The 22,242-nt window shown below is 46.4% G+C and overlaps 1 protein-coding gene across 7 annotated transcripts in view; it reads left to right on the top strand.

Annotated features, from left to right (window-relative positions):
• ATP11C (ATPase phospholipid transporting 11C) overlaps positions 1–21,875 on the top strand; it is a 59,606-nt gene extending 37,731 nt beyond the window's left edge. For 4 of the 7 annotated variants that reach the window (XM_067005179.1, XM_013183304.3, XM_013183300.3 and 1 more), the window contains exons 18-29: positions 657–838; positions 1,904–2,167; positions 2,537–2,711; positions 3,895–3,997; positions 5,478–5,623; positions 6,576–6,635; positions 7,659–7,786; positions 10,073–10,208; positions 11,956–12,021; positions 12,868–12,971; positions 13,853–14,006; positions 18,559–21,875. In XM_067005179.1, the coding sequence (XP_066861280.1) occupies positions 657–838; positions 1,904–2,167; positions 2,537–2,711; positions 3,895–3,997; positions 5,478–5,623; positions 6,576–6,635; positions 7,659–7,786; positions 10,073–10,208; positions 11,956–12,021; positions 12,868–12,971; positions 13,853–14,006; positions 18,559–18,675 (1,635 nt within the window). In that variant the 3' untranslated portion in view covers positions 18,676–21,875. Of the gene's footprint in view, positions 1–656; positions 839–1,903; positions 2,168–2,536; positions 2,712–3,894; positions 3,998–5,477; positions 5,624–6,575; positions 6,636–7,658; positions 7,787–10,072; positions 10,209–11,955; positions 12,022–12,867; positions 12,972–13,852; positions 14,007–16,214; positions 16,306–17,381; positions 17,478–18,558 lie in introns of those variants that run through there. The other 3 variants (XM_067005176.1, XM_067005177.1, XM_067005178.1) reach the window with 3 other exon arrangements.
• The last annotated feature ends 367 nt before the right edge of the window (positions 21,876–22,242 follow it).

Genomic DNA, 22,242 nt, shown 5'->3' with positions numbered 1-22,242 from the left:
CACGCAGATGGAATTTGGCTGGCTCCTGGGGTCAGGAAAGCCTTATGCCAAAAATAGGGTTGTGACCTTGCTTTGGAGGGAAGTATTGAAAATCTGAGTGCCACTTCTTATTGTTTTGAAGCCTGGCTTCTTTCCTTTTTTGTTTCTTTGACTTCCATGTTTATTTGACTTCTGATATACTTATATGGGCTTGATTGCAGTTGTGTCCAAGCATCTCCAAAGCAAGTTAAAAATAGAAAATAACAATAGCAGACTGTTTTCTCTGGTGGGAGAAGTCTTTCAATCAGTTGGGATTTGCATGCAAAGGTGGAAGAGAAGCATTTCTTGGGAGGCCTCTTTGGCAGAGGTGGTCGCATGTGGGGGCATGTCCCTTCCTTGGTCCTGGATGTGGGAACACTTGATTCCCACTTGCCCTGTTAGGTGCAGGATATCTGCTCTGTCTGCCGTGTTACGTGCATGTGAATGTACTCTGATGTGAGGAAGCTCTTTTATAAACATAGAGAAATTGGTTTTCTGTCTTAAGCATTGTTACCATCAGGTTCAGTACTCACTGAAAGTACTAACAGTGGGGAAAAGTACTGAGCCTAATGTGGGGAGCTTCAGAAAATATGGTTTTCGGGCACTTGTCCACTTTTTTTTTCTTTCCCTCCTACAAGGATGGCTACCGAACACTTTGTGTGGCATTCAAAGAACTGACTCAAAAGGAGTATGATAAAATAGACCGACAGCTTAATGAAGCGAAGATGGCTCTGCAGGACAGAGAAGAAAAGATGGCAAAAGTTTTTGAAGACACAGAAGCAGACATGCACTTGATTGGCGCAACTGCTGTAGAAGACAGGTAAAGAGCACACAGAGCAGGCACTGTTGGGCACCGTGGTAGCCACGGTTTCTCCATGACTTTGTGTTGTGGTGGATCCACGTTCTCTCACGTGAGCTGTAGCGAGGTTCCTGTGCAGCCTGGGATGGCTTTACCTGTGGTGACAGGACAGCCTGGGAGCCATGGGAGGTAAAACCCAGAACAGTCTGTGAGCGCTGAGCCGCGAGGCAGGCATTGGAAGTGTCCGGGGCAATCGCTCTGTGGCACAACCCGTTACACACTGCCCTAGTTGCTAAAATTGGCTAGTGTAGAAATTAGGATTTATTAATGAAACCACAGAAGTACTTGCACTTCCAGAAAGTGAATGAACGCACACAGTGTTAATTTGCATATCAAAACAAATCGAGTATAATGCAGTGAATTTTGGCTGCACATTAAAATTGGGATTGCCGAGTTCTAATCCTTATTCCTGTGGCAGTAGTTTGATTACCATGGGGACAATCAATTAACTTCTCTCTATCTTATATTTCCTACCTGTAAAATAAGGATACCTGGGGGTGAGGGGGCTGAGGGAGTGTGGATTAACTGGCAAAGTTGGCTAAGCCTCTTTACACCCATGGAGTGTTGTATCTCAGGAACATATTTCTGAGGCTCCTGCCTGCCTGGGGCTTGCTGGGAAGGGCTTCACAGCCTCCTCTGAAGGTCTTGTTTGTTCTGCTGTCATATTTTCTCGATTTACACCTAGTGTAGAGCTGCACCAAGCTCTTTCCGCTTCTGTCTGGAAGCGTGAGATGTTTTTCACCAGTGGTGCTTTTGCACGCCGGGTTGTGCACTAGCAGGTTTGAAGGTGGCTGGGGAAGCCGGCATGCCAGCAAAGGTGGGTGCTTGTGGTCCGTCGGCACGCAGCTGCGGCTGATCCTCTCACCGGGTGGCCAGGACGTGGCCGGTGCAGAGAGTCCAGCTCCGTGACTTGGTCGGGGGGCTCACTGGGGGCTCGCTGGCCTGCCACCAGCAGCGCGGAGCTGCTCAGGGTCTGCCTTGCCTCCGAAGCAAATCCGATCGGTCATGTTTCCTCTCCGTGTTCAGACTGCAAGAACAGTCAGCAGAGACGATCGAAGCTCTGCATGCCGCCGGCATGAAGGTGTGGGTGCTGACGGGAGACAAGATGGAAACGGCCAAGTCCACCTGCTACGCCTGCAGGCTCTTCCAGACCAGCACCGAGCTGCTGGAGCTGACGGTGAAAACAGTGGGGGAGAGCGAGAGAAAGGAGGACCGGCTCCACGAGCTGCTGTTGGAGTACCACAAGAAGCTGATTCAGGATGTTCCCAAACACCGGAGTGGCCTGAAGAGGTGAGTGATGAGGAGGACCCAGCCTGCGCGCATTTGGATTATAACACTGGGCGTGGATGCAAACCTGATAGAGAAATTACACCACGTTGTGGCGCTGGGGATGCACTACTTGCACACGCTGCTGCTGGCTCCTTTGCTTTGTTCATTGTCTCTAGTATTAGTTGGTTTTGAACCTAATTATACAGTTCCCTTAGTGAAAGACGTGTTAAATCCAAGATTTTTAAGACTGTAAGCCCCCCAAAAGGGTTGGGGAAAAGATTAATACAAGAGCAATTCCTCTTCCACTAAGATGTAAGCAGCTAGATTGACTTCTTAAAGTGTAACTGATTTTTTTCCCATAACACAAATCTGTTCCTCATTGTGCTCTAGAAGCTGGACGTTGAGTCAAGACTATGGACTGATTATAGATGGCTCGACGCTGTCACTGATACTCAATCCTTCACAGGATTCCAGTTCTAGTAATTACAAAAACATATTTCTACAAATCTGCTTAAAGTGTACTGCAGTTCTCTGCTGCCGAATGGCTCCGTTGCAGAAAGCACAGGTATTTACTTTTTTTTTTAACCAACTGAAGCTGTCGTTAAGTGATGTGACACACCTTTAATCCTTTAGCAGGGCTTGACCTGATCTGTAGGTGGGCTTCAAAACCTGTTGTGAGAAATCTGAGTACAAACTGCTGCCTCATTCACCAGAAGGTGCTGAAAACGTTGTGAACTAGTTCAGATCTGGTTTCTTGATTTGAGAGGTTGGCTGCCGTCATAGAACTTACTGCGCTGAGCGGTAGATAGCAAAGTTCAGGAAAAGGCTCCTGGAGGGGCATTGCAAAGCAGGTTGTTATTCACTAGGGAGTAGGAAAATGCACATGGCACAGGAATTCACTAATTTAAAATACAGCAGTATTGCTTTAACAGCCTGACTTATGGATTTGCCAGGAAGATGAAACAAGTATGAAGAATTGTGAGGTAGCAACAAACCTTCAACAAGTTGTAGCCAGGTACTCCTTTTCTTGTATTAAAGGTATGTTTTTTTTGAAAGTAGCCTTCAGATGCAAACTCTGATTATTTCTGTGTAATGGTGTGAGGCTACATTTCCTGCAGTGCTGCTTTAAATCAAGCTTACTCATCTTAATCAGCTAAGACTTCTCCAGGCTATGTGTAAGCCTTGTCTGAACTTCAGAGCACTATGGAAACACCAGTCTTTCAAATACAAACATAAACCCTGTCTTAAATATGCTTGCAGGAAGCCGCAAACCCAAGCCAATTAGAAATAAACAAAACCCATTTGTTCTTTTTTTCACTTCTAAATGTGTAGTCCATGGCTTCCTCACACTAGCTGATGGTATCAAAAGGATGATAAACAGTGCGTTCTTAGTCCTGTTCCGGGGCATGATTGACTTCCCCGTGAAATGCGTGAGAGGCCACATCTTCGTAAGAGAGCAGGATCTGGCAGGAGGGAAGGGGAGGATGCTGCTGTGAGTGGTTCCTCTTTAAGCACTGTCCTTTGGCCCTTTAAAGCTTAGTCTTGGCTTTTGCTCTAGTCAGTGGCTACAAAGGAAACAAGGAGGGATTTTTATTAATTTGAACTCTCTTGGCGTTATTTTGCTGCCACAGAAGCCAGGTTACTTGTTGAGGAGTGTTCTTGCAGATGAGGCAGCAGGGATCTCTTGAATTGTTTTTTTTTTCTCTGAAGTTTTTATTTCTCCTGCTATCCTTTTCTAAATTTTTTAGATTGTGCGAATGGTGAAGAACACAAAAGGGAGCCCAATAACACTATCAATAGGGGATGGTGCGAATGATGTTAGTATGATTTTGGAAGCACATGTGGGAATAGGTAAGACCGCTGATAACAAACATCTAACGCCTACGACTTGTCTGCTGTCCGTCTGTGTTGCTGAGGTTCAGTGCTGAGGCACGGTCAGCATCTCTGCCTGTGGCAGAACTGATCCCACTGAAAAATGTGGGAAGTGCTGCTGCTTTCAGCAAGGTTTTGCTCCAGATAAGTACTTGGGGTAATCATGGGTTGCTGACCTTTGATGGTAACGTGCTCTTTGTCTTTATAATGGGATAAACTGGAGCTTGTGTTTAAAAAAAGTATATGGCCAAATTCAAGGTGGTGAAAGTTGCTTACTGGTCAGAAGGAAAGGCATGTGTAGCAAACTGATTAATGTGTGATTAATGGCAGCCATTGCAAATGCAGTAGAGTTAAAATGTCAGGCTTTAGTCAGGATAATTTGTAAGGGGAAAAGTAAAGAAGTATGAAAGACTTGGTTCTGTCTTGCATCTTCACCTGGCCCTATTTACACCTCCTTCATTCCTGGTGGTGAAAACACCTGGGTTTTTCTGCTGTCCTCTGTGCAAACAAGGTTGATGCTAGCTTAAATGAAATACATAACTTCTCCAGTCTTCTCTTCGCTATTAAATTCAGTGCTGAGAATTTCGGTGGGATTGTACCTGCTTATCTCAGCTGAGCTGAAGCTGGCAGTGATCCTTTGCCTGGGTTTGTCTGGCAGTGCTGATCGCAGCTGCTAGCAACTCATGCACCTTGCAGGGGCTGATGCTCTGCTGTGTTGTCTGCCCTGTCCATATGACTGACATCATATGCAAACTGTCTAAATTTCTGCAGATTGTTTTCAGAGGTTCTGAAAGTACTGGGTATTTTTTTAATACCACTATAAAGGGTATTAAAGAGGGTAAAGATGGAAGAGAAAGGATAGCCTCTTTATTTCTGGCTGTTGGAAATGGCACGTTAGCCTCTAATGAATAGTTGTAGTTCATTTGAATGTGGTTTCTGAGTGAACAAAACTGGCTTTCTTCAGTTTTGCTCTGAGGGGATTTCTGGGGAGGCTGAGCATCTGCAGTGAAATAACCAGACTGCTAGATGCAGGCAAGCCCCTGGGGAAACCAGCTAGGTATCTTGCATCAGATTTTCTTAGATACTCTTCACCACATTCTGTTATCTAGAAACTTGGATAGCAAATTAAATATAAATTAAAATCTCCAGAGGCACGTCTGATTGTTGTAGAGCCAAGACCACGCCAAGTCTTGAAGAGCTTTAGTGTTTTGCTCTCCTGGGGTGTCTGTCTGCCACCCTGTGCCTGCAGGCACAGTCCCCAGAACGCCACGGGTGGGCATGCACGGTGGATGCATGGACGTGTTTGAAATGTAAAGTCCTTGTAGAATCAAGAACGAATATATAGAACCAAGAATGAAATATGGCCTTTGTCGTGGCTTGAGACAGACTTATGTGAACAAACATGGGTCCGAATTCCAGACCCTTATGGATTAATCCCTTGCCATTCTTTTGTCTTCAGGTATAAAAGGCAAAGAAGGACGACAGGCTGCAAGAAACAGTGACTATGCTGTTCCAAAGTTTAAACACTTAAGAAAATTGCTACTAGCACATGGGCATTTGTATTATGTGAGAATAGCACACCTTGTACAGTATTTCTTCTATAAGGTAAGGATGTGTGTTCAGCTCATTTTGTTGTTTATAGCACGGGTTTCTTTGACAGTAGAAAAAATGGAAAAAGAAAAAACATGTATAGGATACTTTGTGTTTACCTAGAAAAGGGTGTGTGTCTCCCATGTGCCTGTTTGAAAGTACTATGTATTAAGGGAATGCGAGGTCATTACTTCTTCCAGGGTCTTCTGCAGATAGTAGAAGCTGGGATTGGTGTAACATTTGGTAGAACACAGTGTCCTGATGTTGTGCTTTAACCGGCAGGCAGCTAAGCACCTCACAGCCGTTCGCTCCCCCCGCCTTCCAGTGGGATGGGGGAGAGAATCAGAAGGAAAACAAAAGCAAAAGCTAATGGGTTGAGATAAAGACAGTTTAATAGGACAGAAAAGGATGAGAAATAATGATGATGGTGATAATAATAATAGAATGTACAGAGCAAGTGATGCACAAGGCGATTTCTTACCACCCGCTGACCGATGCCCAGCCTGTCCCCGAGCAGTGGTTCCCCCAGCCAGCCCCCCCATATTAACTGTTCTGCATGACATCGTATGGTAGAGAATATCCCCCTGGCCAGTCTGGGCCAGCTGTCCTGGTTCTGCCCCCTCCCAGCTCCTTGTGCACCCCTGGCCTCCTCACTGGCAGGATGGTGTGAGGCGCTGAGGAGTCCACGACTCTGTGTAAGCACTGCTCTGCAGCAACTAAGCCATCAGTGTGTTATCAGCATTGTTCTCATCCTAAATCCAAAACACAGCATCACAGCAGCTACTAGGGGGAAAAGTAATTCTATCCCAGACAAAACCAGGACACCTGTTTTATCTGATATCATAATATCAGGTATTATTATCTGATAATAGGGGAAAAATATTTGGATTTAGAATGAAAAGTGAAGCATTCTCTGAGTGCATAAATGCTTCCCTGCTAACCCTTCTTTTTTTTTTTATTTTTCTAGAACCTTTGCTTCATTTTACCACAATTTTTATACCAGTTCTTCTGTGGATTCTCACAGCAGGTAACTTCCAGTAATACATCTAAAAAGACAAGGAAAAAGCAAGTCACGTCATAAAGCTTTGTAGCAGAGATTTGACTTTTATGCGTCTGGTCTCTTCCTCTTCTTTCTTTAGGTGATAGTACAAATTGACCTCCTTGCTCAGCACCACATCTGGAGCATAATATTTTTGAAACCTACAATTGAAAACAAATAAATTGTCTTGCTTTCCATTCCCATCCACGACCATTTTTGTTGCTTAAACATGGATGGATGCCTTCCCAAAGTAACAAGAGGGTGGTTTAGGTGGTTTGCCAACACCTAATTCTGCTGCTCTTAAGAGAAGAGTATTTTGAAGACTTCCTGGTCTTTTTCTCTTTGCTATATTTCCCTGTATTAAAGTTGTCTTTCAAAAGGAAGAACAGTTTGTTCTTTTATCAGAGCCTGTAAAGTAAGACACGTGACGAGCATCATCAGACACTTGCTTAGTCCAAGTGAGTGTCAGAAGGATGGATTTCTGTGCGGGGTGGGCTCAGGTGTTTGGAGACAATTCTTTGGGTTTTGTGTTCACTTGCAGGCCTTTGTGTCTGCTTGGTCTTAAAAGCAATCATAGGAGATTATTCTCTGCTTGTGTCAGCAGAACCACTTGCTTTAAAAAAAAAGGAAAAAAGAAAAATCATAGTCTAAAAAAAGTCTAGTCTTTAGAGAGTCGCAGGAGACATCAAGTGTATTAATAGAAACGGCAGCACAAGAGCAGCTACAGAAAAGCTGCAGTACGGACTGTTTAATCATGTTTTTCTGGAGGTCGAGCAGGGGCCCAGCCCAGGCAGGTACGGAGCTGCCCTCGGTGGCCGTAGGGTTCTGGCCACGCAGCCTGTGGGTGCCTCGGCCCTGCTGGCATCCATCGCACGGGGCGTGATTCGTGTCTGTGACAAAGGGGTGAGTCCATGGATTATGTATGGAGGCAAGGGCTGGAACCTAAATCTGTTTATGGGGAGACTTTTAAAGCCAAGTTCTGTCTCATTTTGCCCTTCTCCCTCTTTTCAGCCTCTGTACGATGCTGCTTACCTTACCATGTACAACATCTGCTTCACGTCACTACCTATCCTGGCTTACAGCCTCCTGGAGCAGCACATCAACATTGACACGCTGACCTCAGATCCACAATTGTATATGTAAGTAGCAAAGGACTGGGCAAGCCTCAGCACAGCTTCGCTGGCCACCGTTTAAGCTTTGTTGGTGCATGAAACGATCCATCAGGGATCACTTGAGCTGGTTGGTGTACCTGCCCTGTGGTGGTGACAAGGTAGCCATGGAACTGCAGAAAACTGCGTACACGTTACATGCCTATTTTTATTTATGCTCTCTAACAGTATCTGGTCCAGGAAATTGCCCTTCTGTCTGTATTAAAAAAAAAAAAAGGCTGTAGATGGAATTATTCATCTACAAGAAAAAGCAAGCTGCAATTCTGGCCAGAGCATTCACTCACGTTAGTTCTGAGCCAGGCAGCGTGAGCCAAGCACGTGATGGAGGATGCAATAGATGGAGGGAAAATCTATCTTTCAGGAGAAGAGAGATCTATTCATTTACAGGAAAATGAATGCTCGTGAAATCCAACTCAAGCAGGTAGTTTCTCAGCTGGTCTCAATGGGTATCCCCCAAAGGCCAAATCTCCATTTCAAAACGAGTTACCTGGGAGCCGTGCTCTTTGCACTCAGTTTCCTCCACATTGCAGGTGGAGAGCAGAGTTTAGGAGGAGATGATCTCTCCCTGCTTTACTGTCGTCTTTTTCTCCTTTGTTGCAACTGGGGGAGTCCCTGACCTCCTGCAGAACTTGAAATGCTTCACGTCTTCCCCCCAGCCCTGCCCGTGCACGTACATTAGTGCAGCCCTTCAGGGGATCTGAGTATTTCTGAAATAGCTACTCAGTTATATGATTGATTAAACTTCTGTGCTCCTCCACTCATATGGCAAAACACGTATTTTTAAATAAATTTGTAATTGAATATTGTGCAGCATAGACCAATAACAGCAGCCCCCTGAGCATTCACCCGGTGAGCTGTCTGATCACTGGTGTATGTGAGTTGAGGGAAAACAGATTAATTGTGCAGTCAGATAGCTTCACTTTGAATATTCAGGACTATGCATGTGCTGCTGAATACAGAATGACTGCTGTGCCTCTGCTGTATAAAGTGCTGAGTTGCTGCAGTGCAGATCTCTAGTCTGAGGCACAGTAAAAAGTCTGTTTACGATGAGTGCTGCAGGCCATAAATGTGAATGCAAAACAGATTGCACTGAGGAGGCTCTTTGCATTTTCTCTCCTTGCAAAAATAGCTCTTGGTCTGATTTATCTGTGCTCCTTACTCACACCCAAATTACAGTATGCTAGAGAATATCATGCATAGGATTCCAGTAGTGTTTTGCTTTAGAAATTGCAATTACAGGAGCTCAGCATCACACCTGTTTACAGGGTGCATCTTGCTGATAATCGATGTATTGCTAGAATAGTTAAGAAAAAAAAGAGGATTTTTGGTTTTGCCATAACCATGCTTTCATCCCCCATCAATCTTCAAGTTTTAAAGAAGGCCATCTGAAAATACAGTGATGCAAGAAGCTTTTTTAAGCATAAGCAGCGGTTTTCAAATATTTTGGGGAAAGACTTCTGGAGCAGTATTTCCTTTTCACGTCTAGCCAATGTCAGGCTGTTTGAGGTGTAGTCAAAAGCACAGGTCCCTTGGGGGTGCTGCTGGAGACCTGTAGCAGAGACCAAAGGAACTGAGGCTGGTTGTGGTCGTGGGTTTGCAGCTCTGTGGCTGTGACAGTGGCCTTGGTGCATGTCCTCGCAGGGCCCTGTCAACGGTGCATCAACCTGCTGCTGCTGCCTCCGTGCCAGATCTTATTCCTGTTCTCAGCCAAGAGCCTCCTGCTAAAACCCCCGTGCTAAAAACCCACGGTACGATTCAGGAGTTTATTTTCAGCCTGTACAGAAAAACACCGCTTCCAGGAACAGCACTCACAGAGCTTTCCCAAAAAAGTGAGTTTGTGCATTCAACACAAAGAGAGGGAAGCGTGCCACAAGTTCACTGCATCTCATGCGTTTCTTCGTCGACATAGCCCTGGTTTTGAAATTCAGCAGTTGTTAACTGCGGACAGGGCAGGCAGCGAGGTGGCTGCGCGAGATGCTTGGGACAGCATTACAGCTGCTTGCTTCATTTGCATGGGGTTGGATTTTTGTCTGCATTACCTAGAGGAGGATAAAAAAAATACGCTGAATGTCTTTTGATTTCTTAGGACCAGTATCTGCATATAGCAAATGTTTAAGTCCTGTGTGCTGGCAGGTGTTTGTGTGTTTTACCTTCTTGTCTCCTACAGCAAGGGTCCGCTCCAAGCCCATGGAAACCCCGGGCTTTGCAGCAGGACCTACATGATGGTGATTTTCTTGTTGCTTGTTTTCTTGGCAGGAAAGTTTCCGATAATGCAATGCTGCAGTGGAGGCCTTTCTTGTACTGGACCTTCCTGGGCGCCTTTGAAGGACTCGTGTTTTTCTTTGGGGTTTATTTTCTTTTTCAAAATTCATCGTTGGAAGATAACGGAAAGGTAACGACACCAAAAAAGAAGGAAAGATGAGTGTTTCTTTTGTGCCCTGCCTCTTTTATATGCCTGTCAGTGAATATCTACACGCTTAGTCTGTGCGCTGTGTCTCGAGTCTCGTCCAACGGTGTAGCATTGCTTATGGTGTGATTCTGCAGCAAATGCTCAAAACGAAACATTTTCCAAATCACCATGGAAACAGCGTAGAGGTGGTTATGCTCTCTAGGTACGATAAGTAGTCTTACAAAGAACTTTATTCCACCCCAGCGATGCCTCCAGCCTGTGCTTTGCACAGTGCACTTTCACCCCTCCGCGTGGTCCCAGGTGTCGGCTGGGTGCAGGGCAGGACCTGCCAGCGAGGGAACCCTGCCCAGGCCACAAGGGACCACAGCAGTGCCTGCACGAGGCCTGATCCAGCCCCCTGCCTCCCGTTGCGGGGGGGGGAAGGCTGGTGCTGGCGGCTTGCTGCTGGGCCAAAGCCAGCATAAGTTAGCGCTGCCGTCAGAAGCGAGCAGGCTGCTCTTCTTGTCCCTGCTGTCTGCTGGTTCGTGCCTCTCGCGCTGGGACCGGTGTTTGCATCACCATGTGAGCGAGGTGTGCGAGCTGGCCCAGGCAGACTTGCACAGGAAGATGGGGAGGGGGAAAGAATTTATTTTTTTTTTTGCTGGTTAGCTGAGAACAGAGCAAGGCATCGGTGCGGTGCAGCTGCCATGCAAGTGGTGGTCTGCGCTGTCTGGGGACACCCTCCACTGAAGGGAGGTGTTACCAGTTCTCAGCTGATGGGGAGCTTTACACCATCACTTGTGATCCTTGAAAACACCTTAGCTTTTTTTTTTTAGGGGACAACACTGGGAGGAAAGCCGAGATTTGCATACATTGCATCAGTGCCACCATTTATGGCCCCAGCTATGTGTAGTCACGCACATGTATTGTAGATTCAGTGCCTTTCTGTATTTATAGCCATTCTGGTTGCATTTGAATAAAAGATGTAAGCACTGCAGATGCCTTGAGAGGTCAAGTCCATGTGGCACTAAAATAAGACCTGTGGTTTTGTCCTGTTTTGTAAGCACTTATGCCTGTAAAGAACTGCTACCAGCAATTGCTCATAATATCCATGTATGTTTGATTGACTCCTTTTTCGCTCCTATTGACTTTAATTTTTTTTGCATTTTTTAAAAACTTTTACATTTCACTTTCTGTTTTAATGTATGCATTCAGATCTTGACAGCCTTTGGTAAGCATCTGTCCCATTCATTGCCATCATTTGGATTTACATACAGTACCTGCTTTTCTTCGTTGTGCGTAGTCACTAGTGTCTGCAAACCAAGCCAGCGTATTCTCGTATGGCGAAGCACCCACCGGTGCGTTCCGCAAGCAGGACTAAAATGGCACGAGAACCAGAGGTGCTGCGATAGTCCTGTGTTACGAGAAAGCAGAAACTGAGTAAATTACCAAGAAACCATGAAATGCAGGTGGTCCAAACGACTCGTATTCTCAGTCAACGTTGCTGTTAGTAGGAGGTTGTACCTGTCACCGTCACGACACCGGGTCACTTGTCCGTGGTAGTGCATGGCACAGGGTTAGCGTAGCGGGCGGCTGGTGTGCTGAGCGCCCGGCGCGCGTCCCGAGTAGCAGTCGCGCCATCCCTCCTTCCCCTTCCAGTCCTTGCTTGCACCGTTGTCATTGTCGTCGTTTCTGTTCCTCTCGAACGAGGCGGACAGAGGCGCGTGTGGCAACGCAACATGTTTTCCAGGTGTTTGGAAACTGGACCTTCGGAACGATTGTTTTCACTGTGTTGGTGTTCACCGTCACTCTGAAGGTTAGCCTCTTTCTTCCCTTCTTCTTGCGGTCCCTTTTGAACGTTGTGCGTATAGTGCAGTGTAAAATCATTTACCCTGTGTGGTGAATACATTGAAGATGCATTTTATGAATACCTTTCCCTCCACACTTTCTATCTTCTGTTCCTCCACACAGGCGGGAATTTATAAGTAGCTTATTGACTGCTGCCCTTTGTGTAGCCTGTGGTCTGTGTGTGTGCTTATGACAAGTGCTTATGCTCTGGTAAATTATTTTCTTATTTTTTGCGCTCTTCTGAGAACTCCAGTTGGTTACAGTTGATTTCTTTCCCCACACTTCACGCCCCTTGGCTTTCAGCTCCAGAAAGAGGAGAGGAACAGCTGAGTACTTGGGTTTGACTGCCTTCTTTCAGATGCTGCTCAGCACCATAGGGATCACAAAAGCACATCTGTCAAACAACAATAGCCAAACTGCTTTGTTTCACAGAGCTTTCCAGAATGAACAGTTTGCATAAGGCCTTACAAAAGGTCTTTTATGTTTGGGTCAGGACAGCAGGTGGTGACAGAAGGCAATTACAATTACTGCAACCTTTACACATTTGTTTCATGTAGCATCAGAGGTTGCATCAAACTTATTCTATTAAAAAGTATCAGCTGCAATTAAAAACTTGCCCCTTCCCTGTTGATGTTGTGCCAGTCTGTAGATATTGAAAGTATTTCCCAGGTGTACATACGCAGAGAGGTAGCTACTGGAAAACTTCAGTCGTACTCTGAAAGCAGACAAAGTTTATATAAATATAATTGAATACACTCTGCTTGTAATGCTTGTTCTGCCTGTTAATTTTTATTTTGAATTTTTATTTACGCAGCTAGCATTAGATACTCGATTCTGGACGTGGATGAACCACTTTGTGATATGGGGCTCCCTTGCCTTCTATGTGTTTTTCTCGTTCTTTTGGGGAGGAGTCATTTGGCAAGTATCTTTTCTTTCAATGGTACTTTTTAGGGGAATGTCCATCACCTTTGTGGGGGATGTGACTGCAGTGTCTCCACATTTGGGCTACCCAAAGGTTTGGGGACAGCAGGGTGTTTGCAACTATATGATAAGCACGTGTTAGCACCGATCATGGTGGTTAATAGTGGTAGGCAGCACGGGTTTGCTTTTTTATGTCTTCAGATGGAATATTCTAGTGCTGTCATGGTGGGGTTTGTTCCTGGGGAGGGGAAAGGATGCTCTCCCCATGCAGCACTGCTGGAAGAGGGCTGTTGTGGGACCAGATCTGTGCACCGGCCTGGAGGCAGGCGGCACCCGCTTGCAGTCCGGGAGCTTGGTTCTGCCGAGAGGCGGTTTGCCTTCACCGGGAGGTGCCAGTGTAAATATTTCAGCATCCATTTGTTCACGTGGGTGGGAAAGAAAGGAAAAAATGACGTTGGAAAGAAACCTGGGGACAGGAAAGGGAAGAACTGACAGGTAGACTCAGAGTAATAGGGCCCGGCACTGTGGGGCAGCCGAGGGGGAGGTAAGCAGGAGAAAGCGCAGGTCCAGCTGCTGCAACAAGGAGGAACAGTGGCTTGGCCAAGAATTGGGGGCGAAGAGGCAGTATGAAGATGGGAGAAACGTAAGAGTAGTCCCAGGAGGCTGCTGGACAGTCCTCCAGAATTAGCACAGCTGAGGGCAGGAGATGGGTGGGGAGAGGAATGGGCAGCCCGTCCCTGTGCCCTGTGCAGGCTGCACCCGTCTGCCTTGGGAAGGGAGGCGTTGCTGCGAACAGTTTGATCCGAGCCTGACCTAGTTGGGAAACTCGTGTGGCTGACGCTGTTAACCAGAATGTGTTTGTATCTCTTCTTTTTCAGGCCTTTCCTGAAGCAGCAAAGAATGTATTTTGTATTTGCCCATATGCTGACTTCTGTTTCCACGTGGCTGGCAATAATACTCCTGATCTTTATCAGCCTTTTCCCAGAAATTCTTCTAATAGTTTTAAAAAATATAAAAGAGAAAAATCATCAGGTAAGGAACAAGGTGAAAATACTGTGTGATATATCATAAAGGCCTCTTCTATTCTTAAGTACCAGATGAGCCTGTAATAGCACTGCGTGCCATTCACATCTCGAGGAAGGCTTGCTAGAGTCGCATCTTGCTCTTTCACATGCCAGAAATGTCAAGAAGCTCATCTAAAAATACAGTCGAGATCTCTAGTGTGGTGAGACTCTACCAGTGCCTTTCCTTAATTACCTAGGCTGGATGGAAAACTTATTTATAAAAGTACTATAACCCTTTTCCAATCCAAACTGATCAACCAAACCATGTTGTGTACTGACAAAAGCTACTTGATTTTAAGTCAACGTGTGCAAGGTGTTCTGCTTGGATGTGCCCTCCAGGTGCCAGCACCAGGGGAGCGATTCAGGCAGGTCTTGTCACATCCGCCCGTCTCCCTGTTAACCGGGGGCCAGTGCAGCAGTGTGAGCCTGCAGTGCTCTCCTCAAAAGTGCTCAGGGTTATTCCGCACAGAGCGTGTCCCCCGTGGAGACAGTCCCCGTCCCTTGCCATGTGCTTGCCCAGAGGTGACGAGCATCCCTGCAGCATCGTCCTCCTCCTGGGCAGCGCCTGCTAACCCTGGCCGTGCTCCGCCACCTGTCGCTCTGTCCGCCTCGCCTCCCTCCTGCGGCGCCTCTCTTCCCTCCTGCGATTTTAGCAAGTTTTGCATCAGGTCAGCAAGCGGCGAGCTGCCAGCCAGTCCTGCCCTCTTGCCATCAGCTTTGCGTTTTCTCAAGCAGCGATGGAGTGCAGCCTGTCGATGCAGCCCAAGGGGCGGGAGGCAGCGGTGCCCACGGCAGCAGCGTGCGCTGTCACGGCTCGTTTTGGCCTGGGTGCTTCCATCACTGCAAGCTGATGGCACAGCAGAGGTGACTCCTTTGCCAGCTGTACCCTGAACTGGCTCCGCTGTCCCTGCAGGGCTGCGCAGAGCTGATTTTACCTAGCTTGGGCAGGGCTCTGTGTCACACAAAAACGCTGGGTGATTCTTCAAATACGCAGGTGCAGAACAGGCTTCTCTCCTGAAGCTGGTAGGTCCTGTGAGGTTTCAGTGCACTTTCTTCAGCCAGGATGGCCTGTTATTTTTGGTACTCGTATGCTTTTTAATAGAGCTAATAATCTTCTCTAAATATCCAGTGAAGTAGTAAGTTGTTTTTTTTCCCCATAACCTTTGAAGTACAAGCTTGGCAAAGTATCAGTGAAGTAAAACATGTGTCTGCAAGACCGAAAAAAACCACCACCCAAACCATTAAATTTGAAAGCAATACAGATGGTAAAATAAGCATAGCTAAATTCTTCCCGGTTCCATGTTATTTCTTCCTTGAAAGCATGACTTAATAGTTTCTGGATTGACACCCCGATTGGGGAGGATGGAAATGATTTGCTCTCAGCTGCAGTCCTAGGGCAGTTTGAGGCCACTGTCCCAGAAGGGTGACCTGGGGGTTACCGAACCCCAGCTCAATTCACCCAAGAGGAGACCTATTTTTGCCTCCAGCTCTCGGCCAGAAGATCCATTCTCGCATTTAATACTCACTTTCAAGCGTGCTTTAAATGCGTTAAAAATGGCTCTTGTGAAATCGTGTAGCAAATCAACACTAAGTGTCAACTAGAAAAGTCTCTTCATATGTGCATTCTAAACTAAATGCGGGCTGAGCCTTACTGAAAAGTACATTTCAAGTTAAGAGCTTTATAAAATGCCTGGGGCAGATACCAGCTCTAGATGTCCGTACTGCCTGTCAGACATTGAAGTCAGCCACCCAGTTTTTCAAAGGCAACCAAGACTAGGTAGAGGACTTGAAATTGAGATCCTTTTTGAGAATCCTAAGCTTAATATTGGAAAAGATAGGTACAAGTTTCCCAAGGAGAGCGTTACGTACAAAACCAGGTCAGTGTCCTTGTTTAGCTGCCTGAACACCCAGCTTGGCAGCTGAGGGTCCCCTCTGGAAGGAGAGGATGGACCGAGGCCAGGTCGATAGGAGCTTGCCCTCGACCTGTATGGGACTGAGTTTCTGTATGACACAACACAGCAGCTCTGTTCAGTTTTTATTAAATTTTGTGTGGATTTTTTTTGTTTTGTTTTTGTTGTTTTTTTTAACTGCAAGGCGCATTCTTATTTTCTTTGGTTTCTGCCTTTCTCTCTCTCTTGTACTGCAATTTTCTGTCTTTTGTGCTGTTGTGAACTAGGTAACGAAGCGCCTTCCTTCCTCAGGAACATCCACTATCTTCATGCTTTCTCAAACTTCCAGCAATCACAGCTTTTCTTGGAGCGAATAAGGTGATTTCCTTTCTGAGTCAGTACGTGTTGCTTGCTCTCCTGCTTTTTCCTTCTTCTAATGCATAACTGCTAAAAAGTCGTGTTTAGATTTGCTCACCCAGCAAGAGCCTGCTTCCCTCTGCCCCCTGTTGCTTTAATTTCAATCTTTTGCTTAAATGTTTTGTCTGTCTCTGCCCCTTTGGTCTCCTGCTGTTCGGATGCTCAGGACCAGCTGCGCACCTGGTGGCTGAGCTGCTCGTGCTCAGCACCTGTGACATGGGTGCAGGTGATGCTTTTGTGCCCGGCGTCCCTTAGGTGCTCGGGGGACTTCAGGCAGGCATCAGTCACGATGCTGGGGTTTCTACCAGGTCCTCAGCTGGGGTGAATTGTTCCTGTTCATGGAAATCGGTGCTGCTGCATAATTTTCTCTAGTTGTGGATTTGTCTCCCCGTTTCTCCCTCCCCTCCATAGGTTTGTTTTAGCAGGCTAGATACAAACTTCACTAAAGCGTAGAACCAAGTGGACTCAGTTCTGATCATCCTCTGGATGACCTGGCAAACAGCTTATGCTTGTTGGATAGTGCAGGAGCTGCTCACGCACCCTTCGTGCCCAGCACACAACTCTTGCTGACGCTACAGCTGCCCTTTGTGCAGGCACATAAGCCTTAGCACTCACATAAGCCTTAGCACCGTCTCCAGCTTGCTGCCCGTGGGGTGAGGGGGCTCACCCCCGTGCTAAGTGCCTTGGGTACGTGCCCCTAGGGCTTGGTGTCACTGGTATCACTCGCTGTTTTAAAAAATACTGGTTGTAAGGAGAGCAAAGATGTTTCCCACTTGAAAGCACCTGTAGCATAAACCTCCGAGCCCAAAGGTAAACATTTTGGGAAGCAGAGCTCTTCTCCGAGTGCCATCTGTGCCTCTTGCACTGAAAAACCCAGCCAGTATTGATCACGATGGTATTTAGGGAGTGTGTATTGTTACATCCCTTGTGGTATGATGTAGTTGCCTGTAAAAAGGTGTGTGTGTGTGTTGTTGTTGGACCACTAGGTAGGTTAAAGCGTTGCATGTGCTACAAGTGTTTTTGCCTCGCTGTTGCAGAGCAGTAGGAGGGCACCTGATTCATTGTCGGCCAGACCTTCTGCCAGACCACTCCTTTTAAGAACGTTCTCAGATGAGTCTAATGTGTTGTAACAGGTACCCTGTCCTAAGGAGTTGGGATGGTTTTAAAAGGCATTGATTAACCAAATGTAACTTCCCAAATCAATTAAACTGTGGTTCTTGTAATCCTCTTGATTATTGGTGTGGGGCACCTGTCTTTGTGAAATGGAGATGCAATATTTGGGATGCATTTTAATGCGGGGACACATCCTATCTAGCGTTTGCAGAAGCCCGTATGTGCAAAGATGCGCTCAATCTGAAATACATTGCTGTATGTAAAACAAATCCTTCAGTATAACTGATATTTTGGTCTAACATTAACAGCATGAGAATACAGGTGGTGAATTGTGCTAACTGGCTATAAAAGCTAGCACTGATGTACTTGCAATGAAGTATTCAAGTCTAAGCCATTAAAATGATTCCCAGATTGCATCTGAATAGTACAAAAATCCAATTTTCTAGGGTGCATGCTGTTGTCAGATAGAAATAAGTAAATTTTAATTCATCTAAATAGATTGAAACTAAACACGTGTACGTGTCTGTCTGTCAACGTAGCGTATGGCAGGCATGTCTCTGTGTCTGTATGCGTATACATACACAGGGAACATCCTGGTACAAGCTTATTTGATTCTAAACATCGCAGTAAGCTGAAAGCTGTCTTCTTGCTACGGAAAAAAATAAAAGTGCCTAATTGAATTCACAACCTAGCTTTTAGGCGAGATGTTACGTAGCTGTGTGGTGTCAGCTGCAAGCACTAAAATGCAGATTTCCTGTAGCCCCCTCCTAGCCGCGTGCCCCCCACCTGCCTGCAGAGAAGCCGATCTCAGCATAGAGAGGCAGGGAGAGCGGCCGAGGGCGGCAGCCCAGAGCTGGGCTTCGTGCCCTGCTCGGGCGCTGCCGCGGCGGGCGGCAGGTGGTGCTCGCCGCCCTGCGGGGCTCCGCACCGTGATTTATCGTCCCGTTGTGAATGGAGTTTGGCACTTTTATCCTAGTCTAATCATTCTTCTTCTCCCGTAAATTTTTTTTCCCCTCTTTCTAAAAATAACAACGCAAAAAGGTTTATGATCTTGGGAATGTAACAATTGCAACGCGTGTGTTTTCCTTCTGATTTTTGCAGACTGGCCCATTTGATCTGCCTATGTTAGTGTCATACAAACGTATAGAGAATGGCTATGTGAAGACCGAAGATGCTGTTACTAATTCGGCAGAAAGATATCCCCTCAGGATACTTTAAAATGCTCCACACAAACAGTGCATATTGTCATCCTGTAGGAAAAAAAGAAAAAAAAAAAACACAAGCAAACAAAACCACGTGTTTTTTAACGTAACAGTTCTGTTTAATATTACCAAGTATGTAAGCAGCCATGCTGATGAAGCGGTAGCCAGGCACTGGCCGCAGTACCTGTTTGTCTCTGGTCTTGTTGCTTCCTCCCTCCTCCCCCCACCTCCCCCCCCACAAAAAAAATTATCCGTCAAATCAGAAGACTGTGGTAATTGGAGACTGGGAAAGCATCTTCAGGAATTGTTCTAAAACAGCGTGATCAAAGTGCAGGAGAGAAATGCCTCCCTACGTCACACGGGGGCTTCCTCTCACCGCTGCAGATCTGCCTGGGAGCAGCAGAGAGTTGCTGAAGTCTCTTGCTTCGCCTGACCAAAGAAGTAGCATGGACTTGAACCCCAGAACAGCCCTGGCCGGCTCCCCGAAGGCGCAGGGGAGAGCCCGCTCCCCCCAGCGCAGAAGCCAGACGCATCCCTGCGAGCATCTTGCCTGGTGCCGTGGGGGCTGCCCCCTCCCGGTGTTGGGTGGCCAGACGCACGTGGCAGAAATACTTGAAAACTCGGGGAAAAATCATCGCTGGCAGCACAGTGTTCAGTCACGCGTCCCTCCTCTGGGATGGTTGGAAGCGATCAGTGATCCATAAGCAGCGGCAGCGCCCGTGGGGAGAGCGTGGTGCTGGGCGTCCTCCCGTGCTGACTTGCTCTGTGCTGGTGGGTTTGCTCCTGGTGAGAAGTGAAGGCAGGATGGTTTTCCCTTGTTTTGGAAATTCACCAGGACTGTTCATGGAGTAAGGAAACTTTCGTGGGGAGGGAAGAACCTTGGAAGCTGAGCTGTGCCGGATTTCCAGCCCAGGTTTGCCCCGGCTCCTGTGGCTGTGCTTGCGTTACTGCAGCGTGCGGTTGGTGAAACGCTTTAAAGGTCTGAGTGACGGCACAGTCCTTGGCCAGTCCCGGGGACCTGGATGGTGCCTGTGAACTTGCAGGCATAAAACTGCATCTTGAGTTATTTGCACTAAGAAAACAGAAGTTGGTTTTAAAAATAAAAGTACATTAATCTGATTTCATTTTACACTTTATTTGGTTTTCAATTGGCATGTTCTTTTTCAGTCTACCTTTAGCAAGGTAGTGGGAACTTTTCTTTAAGTTGTGCGCAGCAGAGGCAAGCTGCCTGACTCTCAGTTTTCTCTGGCACTTCCTATGTGGAAAAAGCAGCTTTTTCATCGTGTCGAGTCATAAGCAGTCACGGAGCACCCTGCGTGCCACCACCCGACGTGCGAAGGTCCTCCCTCGTGCTGCCTTCCCCTTGCCCTGTGGGCACAACCTGCGGCCGGAGGCTTGCGCAGAAATACTGTGATACACACTCACATCTACCTTCAGGAGCAATGAGCTCTACGCTGCAGCTGGGTTTTTACCTCCTGCTATGTCTCTTAGGCTTTGTTTCGCTTCTGTGCAAGGGAACAACAAACTGGGGCTAGATCGAACATTCCCTTCATCAAATTTTGCTAAAGTGGACTGTTAATTCTCTGAAGAATCTCTTGCTCTCTGGCTGCAAAATTCATCTTTTTAAAAAAAAAATCAAGCAGGATCCAGATAGGCTGCAGGCACATCTGGCATATGTGACAAGGACTCTGTGCTGCCCCTACCCGTGTGGGAGGGGATGGGGATGGAAGGAGCAGAGGGACGGGCAGAGTCCCTCTGGCTGCCCTTGAACCATCCCGCATGGCAGGGGCCTGCGGACAGGACTGCTGTATTATACGCTCTGCACTGGCCTCAACGCAAGCGGTGTCTGTCACCTTGTGAGCAACCGCAGCTCGACTCCTTGCTGCATGCAAGTAAGGAGCTGCGCTTCCAGCATGTGTCCCATGGGCAAAGCTTTTTTTTCTTTTTCCTTTTTCTAGCTCACCTCACGGACCTAGAATTCAACTTGCAGACCTTGCCCGAGTCTCAACTTTAACTGCTAAAATGTGGTGCCTACAGATCGAATATGCGATGAATACAATGAAGATGCGCTCTATACGCCAAATCTAACCTTTCTACCTAAATATACAGTTGCTGACTTGTGTTTACATAACCTTTAAAATGCAGGCGCTGAAACGCGCAATTCCTGTGATTCAAAACCATTCCAAGCCCCAGTTGTCCCAAGCCTGACAACCTGCTTCTCAGTTTTTCTGTTGTATTCTACTTCTAGGGTCAAATTCTGTTCCTGTGAGATTCAGCTGGAGGTCTTGCTGTTGGTGTTAGTGGGAACGGAGCGAAGCTTGCCCTGTATGTGCAATGTGTGACCTGTCTGAATAAAGCCACTGAAACAGGCTGATTGCTGCAGCCTGTGTTAAGCTGAAGCCTTCTAGGAACCAAATCTTTCCCTTCCCCTTTCCAAGTATCCAGTCTCAGTATGGAGCAAGCCATAGCTGTAGCTGTACATTCAACCCCAAGGCATGTATGCTGAAAAGCAGGGTGGTGTTAAAATGAAATGTCAGGAATAGCAGCTCCTTTGGGGAAAAGCAGGTTTTCTTGGGCTTGGCTTTCCAGCTAGCGCGTGGATGTAGCTCCAGGACTGCTGTGCTGCTATGGGCCAGAAGAGCTGACCCTCCTTGTTCAGCAGCAGCAGAAGTGAAATTTCTGTTGCTGTGGATGTATCATGAAATCGAGGGGAATGGGACGCACGTGCTGGAGTCACAGAAGGAGAGGAAAGGCAGTGATATTAAGTGTAACGTATCAGCCATCAGGCCGGGGGAAGTGGCAGTAATCTGACAGTAATACTGTGATTGTTGTTCACATGCCGTAACACAAGCTGCACTGTTACAGTGCTCGTTAGTGAGCTAAAAGGTCAGTACAGGCTTATCGGTGGGGAAACTTGAAGGAAAAAGGCTGGGGTTTTTCATAGTAATCCACTGAAGTTTAATCACTGTCTAGTGACGCTGAAAGATGAGCAAAGTAATTAAGATTCCCTCTAAAAATGTAATGTGATAATGGAAAAACTCGCCGTATTCATAGCTACTTTTCAAAAAACTAATCCTAATTGTTATGAGAATATTATAAATGACTTGGAGTTGCATACAGGCTTAAATTTGAATTCGGGTACACACAGTTGAAAAACTTACCTAATACTGCACTATTCATCCGATTTCCCAGCTATGGATTTTTTTAAAAAAACAACATATAGTATATAGAAAGTGTAAATTATATACAGGCAATGAGAAGATACATTTTCAGCTTCTTGCAAAAAAGGACTGCAACCTTACATTTTTTTCACTTAAATGCAATTTTATACATTTACGTTGCTTTATATAAAGGAAATTGAATGTGAATGTTACCTTTTATGAATGCAACTTGCTCTTTTTTCATTATGAAAACTTTTGTTTGAAGTAATCAATAAACTTTGGTATGTTGTTCTGATTAATTAGTATTTGTTGTCCGTCTTGTCTCCTTGGATGCTCCTACGCCTGTCTCGCAATGATCTATACGTGGGCATTTACAAGTGGGGCTGGGGGCATTTTCAGTGTGGGGTAGGTGATGCCATCAA

This window comes from Anser cygnoides, chromosome 13, assembly GCF_040182565.1.
Source record: "Anser cygnoides isolate HZ-2024a breed goose chromosome 13, Taihu_goose_T2T_genome, whole genome shotgun sequence".
In the NCBI taxonomy this organism is placed as follows: Eukaryota; Metazoa; Chordata; class Aves; order Anseriformes; family Anatidae; genus Anser; species Anser cygnoides.
The sequence above is the reverse complement of the archived record's forward strand: the minus strand, read 5'-3'. Positions and strand labels throughout refer to the sequence as shown.